The 19,101-nt window shown below is 39.6% G+C and overlaps 1 protein-coding gene across 2 annotated transcripts in view; it reads left to right on the top strand.

Moving 5' to 3' along the window:
* Window positions 1-15,813, top strand: part of BPNT1 (3'(2'), 5'-bisphosphate nucleotidase 1) — a 31,724-nt gene extending 15,911 nt beyond the window's left edge. For both annotated transcript variants that reach the window (XM_010368076.2, XM_010368077.2), the window contains exons 4-9: window positions 433-540; window positions 4,681-4,729; window positions 6,729-6,820; window positions 10,858-11,055; window positions 13,737-13,842; window positions 14,534-15,813. In XM_010368076.2, the coding sequence (XP_010366378.1) occupies window positions 433-540; window positions 4,681-4,729; window positions 6,729-6,820; window positions 10,858-11,055; window positions 13,737-13,842; window positions 14,534-14,682 (702 nt within the window). In that variant the 3' untranslated portion in view covers window positions 14,683-15,813. The remainder of the gene's footprint in view (window positions 1-432; window positions 541-4,680; window positions 4,730-6,728; window positions 6,821-10,857; window positions 11,056-13,736; window positions 13,843-14,533) is intronic.
* The last annotated feature ends 3,288 nt before the right edge of the window (window positions 15,814-19,101 follow it).

Here is a 19,101-nt window from a genome sequence, read left to right as displayed (position 1 = left end):
AACTGCTTGACCCCAGAAGCGGGGAGGTTGCAGTGAGCCGAGATGGTGCCCCTGCACTCCAGCCTGGGCAACAGAGCAAGACTCCGTCTCAAAAAAAAAAAAAGAAAGTGAGGAAATTGACATCTAATGTAATACAGGGGAACTATCTGCTGTCAGAGACACTTGTTTAAATGAGTATATAATACTTAAAGAATCTTTTATTTTTAAACTCTGTTCAAGATAATGACATTGCAACCATTTAGTCAATTTTGATGAGCCACATATGATTGTTTGTGCAAATTTTTAAGGTTTGCTTTAAAAGTTCTAAATATAAATGGTAAACCAGAAGAACTAGCGAAAACTGTGATGCTGCATTTCTTCTGTTAATGAGAAAAAGCATACTCTGTAAACACTAAATGGCTTCAATAACCATTAGGGTTATCTCTGCTTTAGGATCTGCCTTCTGAGGAAGTGGATCAAGAGCTGATTGAAGACAGTCAGTGGGAGGAAATACTGAAGCAACCATGCCCATCGCAGTACAGTGCTATTCAAGAAGAAGATGTATGATCCCTATTTATACTCAACTCTCTATTAACCTGGGCTTTTTGCCATAGTAAAGGAAATACAATTTGCCTGTAAGATGAAAAATTGGTAGTTATAAAATAGGGGCAGCCAGAAACTTGATATATTTCAGAGCCAACATGGAAGTATCAGGCAACCATGTGGATTTAGAGTTCAGTTTCTCATCCTATGGGTTTCCTTTCCACTCTAAAACCATTATTTAAAATACTTTTAGGGCCAGGCATGGTGGGTCACACCTGTAATCCCAGGACTTTGGGAGGCCGAGGTGGTTGGATTGCTTGAGTCTAGGAGTTCGAGACCAGACTGGGCAACATAGTGAAACTCTGTCTCTACAAAAAATACAAAAATTAGCCAGGTGTGGTGGTGCACACTTGTAGTCTCAGCTACTTGGGAGGTTGAGGTGGGAGGATCACCTGAGCCCATGGAAGTTAAGGCTGCAACCAGCACCATCTCTCTTTTTTTTTTTTTTTTTTTTTTTGAGATGAAGTCTCTCTCTCTCACCAGGCTGGAGTGCAGGGCTGCGATCTTGGTTCACCGCAACCTCCACCTCCTGGGTTCAAACGATTCTCCTGCCTCAGCCTCCCAGGTAGCTGGGACTACAGACTCACACCACCACACCCAGCTAATTGTTTTTGTATTTGTATTTGTAGTAGAGATGGGGTTTCACCATGTTGGCCAGGATAGTCTCTATCTCTTGACCTCGTGATCCACCCACCTTGGCCTCCCAAAGTGCTAGGATTACAGGCTTGAGCCATCTCGCCTGGCCCCAGCACTGTCTCTTAAAGAGATGATTTTTTCCCCAGTTGAATGGCCTTGGCACACTTGTGAAAAATCAGCAGGCCATAGATGTATGGGTTTCATGCCAGTCACGGTGGCTCACGTCTGTAACCCCAATGCTTTGGGAGGCTGAGGCAGGCAGATTACCTGAGGTCAAGAGTTCACGACCAGCCTGACCAATATGGAGAAACTCCGTCTCTACTAAAAATACAAAATTAGCTGGGCGTGGTGGCACACGCCTATAATCCCAGTTACTCAGGAGGCTGAGGCAGGAGAATCGCTTGAACCTGGGAGGCGGAGGTTGCAGTGAGCCGAGATTGTGCCGTTGCACTCCAACCTGGGCGACAAGAGCAAAACTTCATCTCAAAAGAAAAAAAAAAAAGAAAAAAGAAAAGAAATAGATGTATGGGTTTCATTCTGTACTCTCAGTTATATTCCATTGGTCTATATGTCTATCCTTATGCCAGTAGCACACTTTCTTGCTTTGTATTAAGTTTTGCAATTGGGAAGTGTGAGTTGTCTTACCTTGTTCCTGCCTTGCACAGTTTTACACATACCCTCAGCCTGGACAGCAAAGTGAGACCCTGTCTCATTAAAAAAAAACAATAATACTTTTAGGAAGAAAATCTAATTTGTATTTAGTAGATATTTAGTAGATTTGATAGTAAAACATTCATTGGTAAATGTCTGTTCATATCCTTTCCCCACTTTTTGATGGGGTTGTTTGTTTTTTTCTTGTATATTTGTTTGAGTTCTTTGTAGATTCTGGATATTAGCCCTTTGTCAGATGAGTAGATTGCAAAAATTTTCTCCCATTCTGTAGGTTGCCTGTTTACTCTGATGGTAGTTTCTTTTGCTGTGCAGAAGCTCTTTAGTTTAATTAGATCCTATTTGTCAATTTTGGCTTTTGCTGCCATTGCTTTTGGTGTTTTAGACAGACACATGAAAAAATGCTCATCATCACTCACCATCAGAGAAATGCAAATCAAAACCACAATGAGATACCATCTCACACCAGTTAGAATGGCAATCATTAAAAAATCAGGAAACAACAGTTGTTGGAGAGGATGTGGAGAAATAGGAACACTTTTACACTGTTGGTGGGATTGTAAACTAGTTCAACCATTATGGAAAACAGTATGGCAATTCCTCAAGGATCTAGAACTAGATGTACCATATGACCCAGCCATCCCACTACTGGGTATATGCCCAAAGGATTATAAATTATTCTACTACAAAGACACATGCACACGTATGTTTATTGCAGCACTATTCACAATAGCAAAGACTTGGAATCAACCCAAATGTCCATCTGTGACAGACTGGATTAAGAAAATGTGGCACATATACACCATGGAATACTATGCAGCCATAAAAAAGGATGAGTTTGCATCCTTTGTAGGGACATGGATGCAGCTGGAAACCATCATTCTTAGCAAACTATCACAAGAAGAGAAAACCAAACACCGCATGTTCTCACTCATAGGTGGGAACTGAACAATGAGATCACTTGGACTCGGGAAGGGGAACATCACACACCGGGGCCTATCATGGGGAGGGGGGAGGGGGGAGGGATTGCATTGGGGAGTTATACATGATATAAATGATGAATTGATGGGTGCTGACGAGTTGATGTGTGCAGCACACCAACATGGCACAAATATACATATGTAACAAACCTGCACGTTATGCACATGTACCCTAGAACTTAAAGTATAAAAAAAAAAAAAAAAAAAAAAAAAAAGAAATACTTAACCAGGAACATCCTTTTAAGAACATTACATATAAGACTACTCTTCCTAGTAAATAATATTATTCTATTTACAAAAGATCAAGTTATCCTGCTGAGAAGGAGACTTCTCAGACTTCTCAAGATCAAGACTTATTCCTTCTTTCTTCTGGGAGCAACTTCCCCAATCAAAGAAAAATGAATGGTTCGTTATACTGCCATCTGTCAGTTACCAATATATACCAAACTGTATATATCTGTCAGTTACCTATATATATCCAACTGTTAACATATCCAACTGTAATTGTGATTGTTGTTTTGTGTGTGTGTGTGTTTTTCCTTCTTGTATTTTGAAACTCTTTTATTGGGTGCATTTGCACTTAGGATTATTAGACCTTGGTGAATTGGCCCCTTCATTATGAAATATCCCTTGTTTAAGGTAATTAATCTTATCTAAAGTTTACTTTTTCTTGTAAAAAAAAAAAAACATTCATTGGTAACTGGGGACAGAAGGCTATGAAACAGATTACTACCTTATATTTTTAGAAGACCATAAATATCATCCTGCTTGCTTTTCATAGTTGCTTCAGTTAAATCTGTGACTTCAAATACCCACCATAACGTCTTTAGTTTTCCAATATTTAATTATTTAATGCATATTCGTTGGAGACTTACTATGAGTCAGACACTTTGCTCTGTGGTATGGAGGAAACAAAGAAAATGAGACATGGTGTCCTCCATCAGAAACATGCCCTCACTCAGAAATTCACATAATGTTATCATTGTAGTGGTTAAAGGCAGCATATCCTGAATCATATTAAATGTCCTAAACGGAAGGAATTTTCCTTTTAAATCTGCTGCCAGTTTTATTATTCATTTTTCTTTGGATTGTGTGGACTGTGTCCTTGAGATAATCAGACTGTTGTTTTTTTTTAAATCAGCACTTACGTATAAAAATGAGTAGCAACTATGCATGTTCAAAACATTTTTTATGCCACTTTACAAGTTTTCTCTGTACCATGATCTAGAGAGTGTGCTTAGTGTCCAAATGACAACAAACTTTTATCAATTAAACATTTCATGTTGAAAATCCTTTTTTTTTTTTTTTTTGAAATGGAGTTTTGCTCTTGTTGCCCAGGCTGGAGTGCAATGGCACGATGTCGGCTCACTGCAACCTCCACCTCCTGAGTTCAAGTGATTCTCCTGCCTCAGCCTACTGAGTAGCTGGGATTACAGCCCCCTACCACCACGCCCAGCTAATTTTGTATTTTTAGTAGAGGTGAGGTTTCACCACTTTGGCCAGGCTGGTCTTGAACTCCTGACCTCAGGTGGTCCACCCGCCTCAGCCTCCCAAAATGCTGGGATTACAGGTGTGAGCCACCGTGCCTGGCCTGATAATTCTTAAATCAGACTTTTCTCTTATTCAAATGAACTTTTTCCATGATTACAAAAGAATAAGGTTTTTATACTATCTCCAAACAGATGACATTAACTCAGGCCATCCATAATATAATTTCAAACAGGAAAAAAAGGTAGTTTTAATCTATTTAAATCTATTTTTAGAATTCTGTATGCTTGATTTAGCTATTTTCCTTCTCTCTTTTTAATTTTAGCTCGTGGTCTGGGTGGATCCTCTGGATGGAACCAAGGAATATACTGAAGGTTGATATCTCTTTTGTATTCATATTTGACAGCAGTGGGACAAGGATATGATGTTAGTTGTAAATATTTGATATTTTGTATGTTGTATGGAAAGCTAGTATCATGTGTTATGTTTTCCCCTAAAGCTATATTTGTGCTCATGGTTCTCATACATCATTGATTGTCAAGACAGGAGAAGAAAATTCATCTCCTTCAAATACCACCCCCCACATACTCTACCAGCCCCACACTTCTGATGTCTCCCAGATGAAAATAACTAACATATTAAACCAGTGTTACCAAAATGACTATACTGAACCCCCAGTTATTGGGGTAGAAAAACGATAACGAGTACAACTATGTAGCTCTTGCTCTGCCAGCACCACCATCCCATGCCGTCCCCATTCACTCTCCCCTAATCTGTGAACTGCTTTCACATTTCACGGCCTCACCTTTTAAAGGTGGGTTTTAAAACACAGTACAATATTTCTCCTTATCTAAGATGAGAACAATTAGCAACAAATTAAAATAAAATTGGCCATATAAATGTAGGAATGAACAGGCTCAGAGCCAGAGTTTTAGTTTTAGGTTTTTTTTTTTTGTTTTAGACAGTCTTGCTCATTGCCCAGGCTAGAGTGCAGTGGCACGATCTCAGCTCACTGCAACCTCTGCCTCCCAGATTCAAGCTATTCTCCTGCCTCACCTCCCAAGTAGCTGTGATTACAGGCACCCGCCACCATGCCCAGCTAATTTTTGTATTTTTAGGAGAAATGGGGTTTCACCATATTGGTCAGGTTGGTCTTGAACTCCCAACTTCAGGTGATCTGCTTGCCTGGGCCTCCCAAAGTGCTGGGATTACAGGTGTGAGCCACCACGCCTGGCAAGTTTTGGGTTTTAAGCTTAGAGTTTTATTTTTAAAATTAAGATCTAGGCCAGGTGCGGTGGCTCATGCCTGTAATCCCAGCACTTTGGGAGGCCAAGGTGGGCAGATAATTAGGTCAGAAGTTCGAGACTAGCCTGGCCAACATGGTGAAACCCCTTCTCTCCTAAAAATAGAAAAATTAGCTGGGCCTGGTGGCGCATGTCTGTAATCCCAGCTACTTGTGGGGCTGAGGCAGGAGAATTACTTGAACTCGGAAGACAGAGGTTGTAGTGAGCTGAGATCTCGCCACTGCACTCCAGCCTGGGTGACAGAGAAGGACTCTGTTTCAAAAAAAGAAAATGATGATGATGATGATGATGATGATGATGATGATAAAATTAAGATCTACATAAGTTTTCTTATATTGGCTCTCAGGACATGGCTTTAAAAATTGATCATAATTACTAGAAAAAAACTTTTATTGTTCTTGAATGAGACATCTCTATAATGAGTGAATCACAGTGTGTGTGTACATGTGTATGTCTGTGTGTGTGCTGAAAACATCTGTAGAACCCATTGTGAAATAAGGACGCTCTAGACTACTTTAATGTGTATAAAAGCACCTAGAAAGCTTATTTCGGTCTTGTTCCCCACTCCCAGATTTTGATTCACTAGTTCTGGGAAGGAGCCTGAGAAGATCTGTGTTACAAAAAGTATGCCAGTTAATTCTAATGCTACTTGATAGTCCTTGGGCCTCTCTTTGAGAAACTCTGCTTTAAAGGCTTGGAATACAAGTCTAGATGTAATCCAGGAATATAAAGTGATTCGGCAGGTAAGGATGAGTTGGATGATGGTGGAAGAGGCATAGAGGAATCTGATGATGATAGCTGCAGAGTTATGGCTGCTTTATTTAGTTGGTTTACACATTGTACTAATGAGACCATGATTACCAATTCAATTAAGTGGCCATAGATCCTATTGCTGTTTCTGGCCAGCTCGCTTATCATTTATGCATTTTGCCGTAAATAGGATTGATCATGGATGAATCATTGCAAATTCCATACCTTAACTGCAAAACTAACTTGGAGCAATTGATGCAGTAATGATGAGTCATAACATGAGCAAGTTATATAACTGATATTTATTTCTTCTTTGCAGGTCTTCTTGACAATGTAACAGTTCTTATTGGAATTGCTTATGAAGGAAAAGCCATAGCAGGAGTTATTAACCAGCCATATTACAACTATGAGGTATTACTATAAGTGATACAAAGTAATTTCATTAGATAAATAATGGTAGTGTTATATGATTCTTTGTGTTATCTAAGTGAGAGGTTTTTAGCTTGGTTGCACATGCAACCATCTGGAGAACTTTTCATTTTTAAAATTGTATTTATTTATTTAACTTTTTTTTAGCTATGCTATTAACTGATGAGGAACTTTTAAGAATATGGATTCCCAGGCTGTACCCCAGACCTATTGAATCAAAATTGCTGGGGGCATTGGTACTGGGTGTGTATATATATGTATGTGTATGTACACAGACACACTGTATGCATTATATATTTTTAAATTTATGCCTTATGATTCAAATATAAATGTCAGAGAATTACTGATAGGGTTCTTGATTACCTTGGGCATCAAGACACCTGATTTACGATTGGTTCCTGAAGCACATTCAAGAAATGAACCATTTCAATCAAGAAAAGATGCTAGGCATGTTGTTTTCCAGGGAACGCTGTGTAATGCCTAAATTGCAGTCAGTGTTGGTAACAGAACTTATTATGCTCTTGCACTCTTTTTTCTTGTCTCTTCTAATCTGCTTTGATTTTTTATTATACATCAGAGAAATTGTCTTCTATAGAAACAAAAGACCAGTGTCATTTCAAAGCAAGAATGTACCATTAAATTGCATTAAATTTTATAGGAAATCGTGGAGATAAAGTAAAGTATTTATATTAATGTGACCTTGATAGAACTTTAGAGAAACAAAGTAATCAGAGTGGGCAGTATTACTTCTAAATTTCCACTCTGAGTTAAAAGCAAGGTTAATCTTTATTTCTAATATAAATTCATTTTTTCCTGCTGTTCATATGATTATAAATTTTATTAAGAATCATGTGTTTCTTAAGATTTACCAAAATAGTGATATGTTATGGAGAAAGTTTCTCGGGTTAAATCGCCTATGTCTATTAATTCTTTAAATATGATTTTAATGTTCATACTGTTATATGCAGACACAAGTTTGTGATTTGTATGTAAACTTTGAGTTAATACTATTACTTTCAAAAGGGGCATTTAATTCATATAAAGCATTGTAATACATGGTACCTTTCATCAGGAAAAAATCTAAGTGCTTAGGAGTTAACAATTTTCACCACTTCTTGCTGAGATTAGAAAAATCGTATTCATTTTCCACAGAACAATGAAAAGCAGCAGTTAAGGGAACACAGGAATGAAGCAAAGGGTGAAAAAAATAGCTAGGGTTTTGGCTCCACTAGTAGGTAGAAAAGAGGTAGGCAACTTGTGGTACCCCAGGTGGCCATTGTGCATCCCATGTACCAGTTCATTTTCTGCTGTTCTGCTTCTCTTCATTACCTCTCTCTGTACCACTTCCCCTCTGGACACTGTTTATCCTTTCTTTTGCTTCTCTTGCTTATGCCTTAAAATTCGTTACCACAAATGGAAGTAGAAAAGTTGCTCAGCTGTGTTGGTGGTATTCAGGCTAAAGATTCAATTTTAAATAATAATCATCATCACCATAATAGCTAAAATTAAGAGTTTACTGTATGCTGCCAGGTTCAAGGGTTTCAAATATATCCTTTCATTGAATACTCACCACAGCCCTTTAAGGAAACTGTTATCTCCATTTTAAAGAGGAAACTGAGGCAATTAACTTTCCTGTGGTCACCCGGTTGGTAAATGGCAGAATTGGGATTCAAACTCAAATCCAAACCTTGCTACTGTATTACTTTATATTGCCCTCCTGAGCCAGAGAAAAGACTTAGCAATTCAAACTTTATTATTGCTTCCAACATATACTGAAACTGGTAGACACTTAAAGGAAATAGCATGAAGAAACTCAGTCTATCTTTATACTAAAGCCAGTTTCTTAACCATTGAAGCTTAATTGATAGAAAATTTTTGACTTTATTACCCTCCCAAAATTGGTGTGGAGGCTTTGAAAGAGAAAGACAATGTAAGAGCCTGACAGTCAGGAGCACAGAAGAAGGCAAGCTGGTTGCATCATGGGATTGTGTTGACCACATCAAAACACTAGAGTCCTTGGTCCCATCCTTTTTGCCTAAATGTTCATTTACAGAAGGAATATGACCTTGTAGGGCCCAAAATATTTGTGTCCACTGTTTTATTTCCTTTATTATTTTTCCAGAATAACTGGAGAGCTGCATTAATAAATAGGTTTCTTGGCCAGGCATGGTGGTTCATGCCTGTAATCCCAGCACTTTGGGAGGCCAAGGCAGGTGGATCACGAGGTCAGAAGTTCGAGACCAGCCTGACCAATATGGTGAAACCCCATCTCTAGTAAAAAAGTACAAAAATTAGCCGGACATGGTGGCACGCACCTGTAATCCCAGCTACTCAGGAGGCTGAGGCTAGAGAATTGCTTGAAGCCAGGAGGCAGAGTTTGCAGTGAGCTAAGATCATGCCACTGAACTCCAGCCTGGGTGACACAGTGAGACTCTGTCTCAAAAAAATAAAAATAAAAATAAAGTAAATAGCTTCCTTAGACTCCAAACCTCTCCTGTAGTGCAAACTCAGATGGGAACAGAGGAAGCACATTAACATATACCGAGCACCCAGTGCTCGTTCTTTGGCTCCTTTGTTGCCTCATTTGCCATCAGACTCTTGTGGGATTGCCCTACCAACAGAGAGCTGTCTCACCCAGGACCACACCTCTTCCCAATGCAGTCCATTTCCAGTGACTGATTATTGTAGGAGTTTAAAAACCTGACATCTCATCCCAATTTGGGACTACTCTGAAAGGCTATTGTAGCTCCAGACTCCCTGCATAGGAACAGCTCCCCGTAGAGTCAGCTCTTGTTGTACCTGCATCACAGCTTATTTCATCCCTCTGCCCACGCCCTCCTCCCCCTTCCACAGGTGTTGATACCAAGCACACTTCCTAACAAACATACCACCTGCCTCAGAGTCTGCTTCCCAGGGAACCCAACCTGCAACCTAAGTATATTTCAGAATAACAACACCCAGGGTACTGCTCTAGGACAAATAAGATGATGTGTGTGAAAACATTTTGACAGGTAAACTTAGGCAGTCTAATTTAGTGTTTAAGAATACCATCTTTGAAGACAGATGAGCCAATCTTTGGTTATGAACTTCTTAGAGCCTCTAGTCAGGTTACTTAATGATTCCACATTTCATTTTTCTCATCTTTAAATTAAGGATGAGAATACCTACTTTATGGGGTTACTTTGAGGATTGAAAGAGAGATAATACATGTAAAGCACTTAGAATGGTGCCTGGTACATGTTTAGTGTTCAGTACAATATGTATTTCTCTATAATATATGCCTACTATATTAATATAATTGTATTTTGATGACTTTGCATCAATCATTTTATGTATCAGTTTTACTTCCCATGCAATACAGATTTTTTTATATATCGAGTAATAGTTATAACAATATGGTTGAAATTGAGTTCTGCAAAGGAAAATACAGATTCTAAGATTGCATTATCATTGTCATTTTGCTACTACAATTGTCAGCAAAATGTTAACTCTGATCCCATTATCCACAGCTACTCTTCAATATTGTATTGGCCTATTCAGTTACCCTATCTCCATAGCAGCCAAATACATTGTCATAATTACCTATTCCTGTTGCAACATGATTTTTAATATTTCTTGTAAAATGAAAAGTAGTTATCAATACATGGTATTTCATTTCCTGGGGATCTTAGTACTTTATGAAAATGGCCATTTTCAAATACAACAAAGAGATCATTAGATAATTCAGAAAAACAGTAATCAGTTTATGATGTTTCAGTACATTATAAACCGAAATCAGTTTATTAAGATTCCAGGGAATAACCAAAAGTTCTTTGAAACTGTTAACCAGAAGAGTAATGATAATATCAGCAGATTCTCTCAGGAAAAGTTCTTCATCAGTGATATTGTTCTTATGCTTTATAATATTATTGTGTTTTCGTTTTTTTAATCACGATGCTAATATAACTGAATATTCCATATATGGACTAACGTTCTTCTCCAAATAATCACAAGTCTTGCTGTTTCACTCATTTACACAGGCAGGACCAGATGCTGTGTTGGGGAGGACAATCTGGGGAGTTTTAGGTTTAGGTGCCTTTGGGTTTCAGCTGAAAGAAGTCCCTGCTGGGAAACACATTATCACAACTACTCGATCCCATAGCAACAAGTTGGTTACTGACTGTGTTACTGCTATGAACCCGGATGCTGTGCTGCAAGTAGGCGGAGCAGGAAATAAGGTATGAAAAAGGTCTGTCATCTGCTCTGAAATGCAAGTGAATCATTGAAATACTCAACTTTTAAAAACACGAAATGAGAGTTTAAAGAGATGGGAGTAAATAATATAATTTGTACATTTCTGCAGTATTTAAATTTTAAAAATAAATTTAAGAGTCAAAGGGTTTTTTTTTTTTTTTTTTTTTTTGATTATCTGAGAGAATTCAATGTTAATGGAAGTCATCAGGGTAAGACTCCATGCTTCTTGCCAAAGACCTTATTTTGCCAAGGACCCTCTTAGATTATCTCCTCTACCTTCTACAGACTCTAAGATCGGGCCCACCCGCCCACTTCTTGTCTATTTCCCCCATTCTTTCATCCAGGTTTCCAACCTGCTGAGAGAATTATGAAATGGGACACAAATTGATCTACATCCCTAGCCCTGATCTCTTGTCATCTGATTGTCCCCTGGATATCATTATGATGACATCCCCCAGGTATCTCAAATTCAGCGTGTCCAGTTTGAGTTCATCCTCTTTCTACCCACCTCTGGATGTGTTTCTCTCCCTGTTTTACTATCCCGCTAATGGCACCACCATTTTTCTAATCCAGGCAAACACCTGAGAGTCATCTTAGACTCCTTCCTGCCTCACATCGTATCAATCTGGTCCTACTTATATATCTTCTGAATAGTTTTTGTTTGTTTGTTTGTTTGTTTGTTTTTTCGAGACTGAGTCTTGCTCTGTTGCCCAGGCTGGAGTGCAATGGTGTGATTTCGGCTCACTGCAACCTCTGCCTCCTGGGTTCAAGTGATTCTCCTGCCTCAGCTTCCTGAGTAGCTGGGATTACAGGCGCCTGCCACCACGCCCGGCTAATTTTTGTATTTTTAGTGGAGTCTGAGTTTTATAATAATAATTAATTTACACTATAACCAAAAAAAGTCAACTGACTAATGAAAGCTTGATAGCAAGTTACCATTTAGAGTCACGCAAGTTCTAGCAGTATTTCAGTTGTGTATCAGTATTAGAGGAATTGTTAGGATGACTCTATAAAAGTTTATATTTTGTGGCACTGCAAAGCTGTTCTTTGTGGGGAAAAATCTGCATCTGTAAAGAATCTCTGTTAACATAGCTAACTTTTTCTTTCAGACCCTCCAAATCCTAAAGAGATTAACTAAAATCTGATTTTTTTTTTTTTTTTTTGAGACAGAGTTTTACTCTTGTTGCCCAGGCTGGAGTGCAATGGCATGATCTCGGCTCACCACAGCCTCTGCCTCCCAGGCTCAAGTGATTCTCCCACCTCAGCCTCCCGAGTAACTGGGATTACAGGGGCCTGCCACCACACCTGGCTAATTCTGTATTTTTTTTAGTAGAGACGTGGTTTCTCTATGTTGGTCAGGCTGGTCTCGAACTCCCAACCTCAGGTGATCCGCCCACCTCGGCCTCCCAAAGTGCTGGGATTACAGGCGTGAGCCACTGCACCCGGCCTGAACATTCCCTTTCTATAGATCCTGGGTCTTTAGACAAACCCAACCAATTGTCAATCAGAAAATACTTAAATTCACCTATATCCTGGAAGCCTCCCTGCCCCCACCGCTTTGAGTTGTTCCACCTTTCTGGACCAAATGAATGTATTTTTTAAATGTATTTGATTGATGTCTCATGCCTCTCTAAAATGTATACAACCAAGCTGCTCCCAACTGCCTTGGGCACATGTTCTCAAGACTTCCTGAGGGCTGTGTCACGGGCGATGGTCACTCATATTTAGCTTAGAATAAATCTCCTCAAATATTATAAAAAAAAAAAAAAAAAAAAAGGTTTGTATTTTGGTAGTGAAATGGCAATACGTGTGATCCCAAGACTTATGAAAGTACTTGTTAGACTAGTCACATTGCACATCTGTTAGGATCTATTACAATTTATACATTATTGTACTGCTTGATACTTCTCTGTCCTTTATTTAATAATGGTCAGGGGTTTTTGTTTTTGTTTTTGTTTTTGGTTGGAGGGCTGTTTGTTTGTTTGAGACAGAGTCTTACTCTGTCGTCCAGGCTGGAGTGAAGTGGTGCAGTCTTGGCTCACTACAACCTCCACCTCCCAGGTTCAAGCAATTCTCGTGCCTCAGCCTCCCAAGTAGCTAGGATTGCAGGCGTGCACCACCATACCCAGCTAACTTTTTGTATTTTTAGTAGAGATGGGTTTTGCTATGTTGGCCAGGCTGGTCTCAAACTCCTGGCTGCAAGTGATCCACCTGCTTAGCCTCCCAAAGTGCTGGGATTACAGGAGTGGGCCACCATATGCAGGCCTCTAATAAATGGTCAGTTTTTTAGATACTGAAAAAGACTTTAATTCTGCAGTAAATGTATATTGCTTTTATGCTAAAAAAGAAAAACAACGTGAATAAAAGAAACGTGTTACTTTATGTAACTTGGAATGTGGAGACAGTTCAGATATCCTCTTTGTAGCTTTTTTGACCATTATTTTTTCTTCACATCACTATATTATTATGCATTTATTCTATGTATTTCTTCATAATACTGGTATAATTTAAACCTGCTAAAATTTTTAACTTGAGTTTAACAGAGGAACTGATTAAATATCCTTGATAGAAATAAGCAGTTTTTCTTATCTGTACCTCAATCTTTTCATGACTTTCAATTATTCTTCCTATTATCAAAGGATAATTCTTATTTTTACCCTTACAGATTATTCAGCTGATTGAAGGCAAAGCCTCTGCTTATGTATTTGCAAGTCCTGGTTGTAAGAAGTGGGATACTTGTGCTCCAGAAGTTATTTTACATGCTGTGGGAGGTTAGTCTGTTTTATTTTGGGAAATTCATAGTTTTTCTACAATTATATCATGCTATGACATAATATTTCAGTAATATTATTTTACTTAGACTGTTATGATATAAAAGCTAGAAGGAAGCTTAAAGATTTTCCAGTCCAAACCCCTCATATGATCGATGGATGAGAGAGTAGATTTTCAGCAAGTTTTACTTGAGTTATAATATCCTTTTTTGAACTTTGATCTGCATACAGTTAATTTAGCCCTTATTTATCGCCTTTTTTTTTTTTTTTTTGACACAAGGTCTCTGTTGTCCAGACTGCAATTCAGTGGCGCAGTCATGGCCCACTGCAGCCTTGAACTCCTGGGCTTGTAGTAAACCAAGGTTGTAGTAACTAAGATCACACCACTGTCCTCCAGCCTGGGCAAGACTCTATCTCAAAAAAAAAAGACAAGAAAAGAAAATGCTAAATAAAATTAATTTTAATCAGAGAAAAAATAATTTTATATCCTTTAGTTAGTTAAAATTGTTCTGTAGTCTTAAATTTCAAGTGAATTAAAACTTAACCTTTGTGGACACTCATTCTTTTATCCAGAATTTATTGGCTACTATTGGATAAGCAAGCAAAACGTACTTAAAAATAACTAGAAAAACCACAATCCAATTAGCCACTAACTTGAGTGATTGATTAATTGATTGATGTTTTTCTATAGGCAAGTTAACTGATATCCATGGGAATGTTCTTCAATACCACAAGGATGTGAAGCATATGAACTCTGCAGGAGTCCTGGCCACACTGAGGAATTATGACTACTATGCAAGCCGAGTTCCAGAATCTATTAAAAATGCACTTGTTCCTTAAAGGAAAGTTTCATTTGGCTGGGTGCGGTGGCCTCCCAGCACTTTGGGAGGCCAAGGCAGGCAGATCACTTGAGCTCAGGAGTTTGACACCTGCCTGGGCAATATCGTGAGACCTCATCTCTACAAAAATACAAATTAACTGGGCATCCTGTCATGCGCCTGTCATCCCAGCTGCTTGAGAGGCTGAGGCAGGAGAATCTTTTCAGCCTGGGAGGCGGAGGTTGCAGTGAGCTGAGATCATGGCCACTGCACTCCAGCCTGAGTGACAGGAGTTAAGCCCTGTCTCAGAAAAAACAAACAAACAAACAAAAACACCCAAAAAGTACTGAAAGTTTCATTTACTTAGCTAGGAGAAAGACTTGGTTCTCAAAATAATACATTTTAAAACTAATTGGATAGAATTAGAGTTCCACCTTTATTCATTGTTGAGCAGTGATTTATATTTAGTTATTGTATTTAGGAATAGAAAATAGAATTAAATAATTTAACTTGATTAATCAGCCAGACCAATTTTGACATCTGGAGAACTTACAAACTCAACATGTTATATTTGTTTTCCTGTATTTAGGTGGAGAAATGAGAAAAAGCTTTAGTTTCAATTGACAATTCAGGTCAATGTTCAATCAACATGCCTATCTTTTAAACCACATTTCTTTCTTTTTTTTTTTTTTTTTTTTTTCTTGAGACGAAGTCTCACTCTGTAGTCTAGGCTGGAATATAATGTCATCATGATCTCAGCTCACTGCAAGCTCCGCCTCCCAGGTTCACCCCATCCTCCTGCCTCAGTCTCCCGAGTAGCTGGGACTGCAGGCACCTGCCACCACGCCTGGCTAATTTTTTGTATTTGTAGTAGAGATGGGGTTTCACCATGTTAGCCAGGATGGTCTCCATCTCCTGACCTCGTGATCCGTCCACCTCGGCCTCCCAAAGTGCTGTGATTATAGGCGTGAGCCACCGCACCCAACCTAAACCAGATTTCTTTAGGGCACAATTGTTCCTGGAATCTCACTCTTGTTTTTCACAGTAATTTAAAAAATCTTTCTGCTCCAATTAAGAATACATATGACGTTATCATATATGCTGATGAAACAGATTTATGAGAAAAGTTTTTTTAATAAATTATTTAATCCTAGCTCTTTGTTATTCACCAACTTTTTAAAAAAGTGTTTGAAAATGATAAATTCTTGACTTTGGGGATTAGTTTATTCTTATGGCATCATTATAAGGCTTAATTGTGGAAAGCTAAGTACTTGCTTCTGTTCCTTCCAATGAGAGATTATAACATAAGCTATCAAAATTATTCTGCTAATATACCTAGATTTTTATTTTTAGGTCTCTATCCATTGCTTTTAATTAAATTTCTCTGTTTTCAAATCAAACAAGTGGTTTAAATTAACAGTTCCCAAACTCAACTGCATATCAGAATCACCTAGGAAGATTTTTTTTAAATGCAGATTCACAGGCCAGGCACTGTGGCTCACGCCTGTAATCCCAGCACTTTGAGAAGCCGAGGTGGGTGGATCGCCTGAGGTTAGGAGTTCAAGACCAGCCTGGCCAACATGGCGAAACCCTGTCTCTACTAAAAATACAAAAATTAGTCGGGCATGGTGGTGCGTGCCTGTAATCCTAGCTACTAGGGGGGCTGAGGCAGGAGGATCACTTGAACCCAGGAGGCGGAGGTTGTACTGAGCTGAGATCGTGCCACTGCACTCCAGCCTGGGCAACAGAGTGAGACTCTGTCTCAAAAAATAAAAATAAAAATAAAATGCAGATTCACAGGGTTTATCCCAACAATTTTGCTTCTGTGTGTGTGTGTTTGTTTGTTTATTTATTTATTTTGAGACAGAGTCTCTGTCACCCAGGCCAGAGTGCAGTGGTGCGATCTTGACTCACTGCAACCTCCACCTCCTGGACTCAAGCGATTCTCCTGCCTCAGCCTCTGGAGGAGCTGCGACTACAGGCGCGTGCCACCACCCCTGGCTAATTTTTTGTATTTTTAGTAGAGATGGGGTTTCGCTGTGTTAGCCAGGATGGTCTCGATCTCCTGACCTCGGCCTCCTCAAAGTCCTGGGATTACAGGCGTGAGCCACCACGCTCAGCCTGCTTCTGTATATTTTAAGAAATTCAGGGACTTTGATAATCATTTAACTCTAGGACTCACTAGATAAGGTAATATAGTATTATTTTACAGAAGTGTCATAATCTGACAGGAAGAGATCTCTGTGGCCTTGACACTTTTGAGCACTCCCTCTTGTAACATTGTCCTGGCTTTCTTAGCCACTCCTACTTAGTCTCCTTTATTGCTTTCTCTTTGTCTTCCTTCCCTTAAATGTCACTGTTTACCAAGATTCTGTTCTAGTCTCTCTCTCCTTTTCTTTTTTTCCTTTTTTTTTTTTTTTTGATAGCGATGGGTCTTGCTATACAGCCCAGGCTGGTCTTGAACTCCTAGCCTCAAGCAATCCTCCCGCCTCTGTCTCCCAGAGTGCTGGGATTATAGGTGTGAGCCACTGCACCTGGCCTATGCTTTAATCTCCTTTCTCACCAGATGATCTAATCCACCTGTGTGGCTTTTGTGATGCTTTTGCTCATTAATCCAAAATCTTTATCTTAGAACTCTCAAACTCTAGATCTATATACCCCAAAACCTACCTAGAAGCCTTACAGAGTTGTCTGAATGATTATGTCTGAACAGTTCTTCACTCTTGCCCTGACCCCTCCTGAAATTATTTTACAAACCCACGAGGTGATCTTAATAATTGGCCAAGTTAGAAAATCATCACCTCGAATCCATCTACTTTCCTCTATGAATGGAGTTCTCTATCTGTAAATAGTGGACTAAACCTAATTTTTAAAAAATCTAAGTGTAACAAGAGAATAACTTTATTTTTATTAATGTATACATTTTTTGAGATGGAGTCTCGCTCTCGCTCTGTCGCCAGGCCGGAGTGCAGTGGCACAATCTCGACTCACTGCAAACTCCACCTCCTGGGTTCAAGCGATTCTCCTGCCTCAGCCTCCCGAATAGCTGGGATTATAGGCATGTGCCACCATACCCAGCTAATTTTTGTAATTTTAGTAGAGATGGGGGTTTCACCATGTTGGCCAGGGTGGTCTCGAACTCCTGATCCTAGGTGCTCTGCCTGCGGACTCCAAAAGTGTTGGAATTACAGGCTTGAGCCACTGCGCCCTGCCCTAAGAGAATAACTTTTTTTTTTTTTTTTTTTTTGAGATGGAGTCTCACCCTGTCACCCAGGCTAGAGTGCGATGATGCAGTCTCGGCTCACTGCAACCTCCGCCTCCCAGGAGGAGTGATTCTCCTGCCTCAGACTCCCGAGTAGCTGGGATTACAGGCGCCTGCCACCACATCCAGCTAATTTTTTGTATCTTTAGTAGATACGGGTTTCACCATGTTGGCCAGGCTGGTCTCGAACTTCTGACCTCGTGATCCACCGGCCTCAGCCTCCCAAAGTGCTGGGATTACAGGCGTGAGCCACCGTACCTGGCCAAGAATAAAGGTATTTTCTTCAGGTTCCTATATGAAAACCCAATTTATGTAAGTAAGATATGTAGGAGTCTAAATCCTCTCTCCATTACTATTGCCTCTACATTAATTACATTAATTGATACCCTTATACCCCGTTATTTCTTCCCTAGATCCCTGCAGTGTCTTGACTAATCTTTCCGCCTACACTGTAATCCATCTATCTATAATACATTTATCACGTCATCTCCAGAGTGATTTTTTTTGAGACAGGGTCTCACTCTGTCGCCCAGGCTGGAGTGCAGTGGTGTGCTTATAGCTCACTGCAGCCTTGACCTCCTGGGCTTAAGCAATTCTCCTGCCTCAGCACCCCAAGTAGCTGAGACTACAAGTGTGTGCAATAATGCCTGGCTAAACTGGGCATGGTGGCTCACGCCTGTAATCCCAGCACTTTGGGAGGCTGAGGTGGGTGGATCACTTGAGGTCAGGAGTTCAAGACTAGCTTGACCAATATGGTGAAACCCTGTCTCTACTAAAAATACAAAAAATTAGCCAGGCGTGGTGGCGCATGCCTGTAATCCCAACTACTCGGAAGGCTGAGGCAGGATAATTGCGTGAACCCAGGAGATGGAGGTTGCAGTGAGCTGAGATCACGCTACTGCACTCCAACCCGGGTGACAAAGCAAGACTTCATCTAAAAAAAAAAAAAACGCCTGGCTAATTTTTGTATATTTTTTGTAGAGATGGGGTTTCACCATGTTGCACAAGCTGGCCTCAAAAGGAATCTGCCCACCTCAGCTTCCCAAAACGCTGTGATTTTACAAGCATGACTTACCACACCAGGCCCAAAGTGATTTTTAAAAATCTAATGTAATGTCATTCCCCTTATTCAAAATATTTTATGACTTTCCTTTGCCTTCAGGATAAAATACAAACTCC

The sequence above is a fragment of the Rhinopithecus roxellana genome, chromosome 8 (genome assembly GCF_007565055.1).
Source record: "Rhinopithecus roxellana isolate Shanxi Qingling chromosome 8, ASM756505v1, whole genome shotgun sequence".
In the NCBI taxonomy this organism is placed as follows: Eukaryota; Metazoa; Chordata; class Mammalia; order Primates; family Cercopithecidae; genus Rhinopithecus; species Rhinopithecus roxellana.
This window is presented reverse-complemented; position numbering and strand designations above follow the sequence as displayed.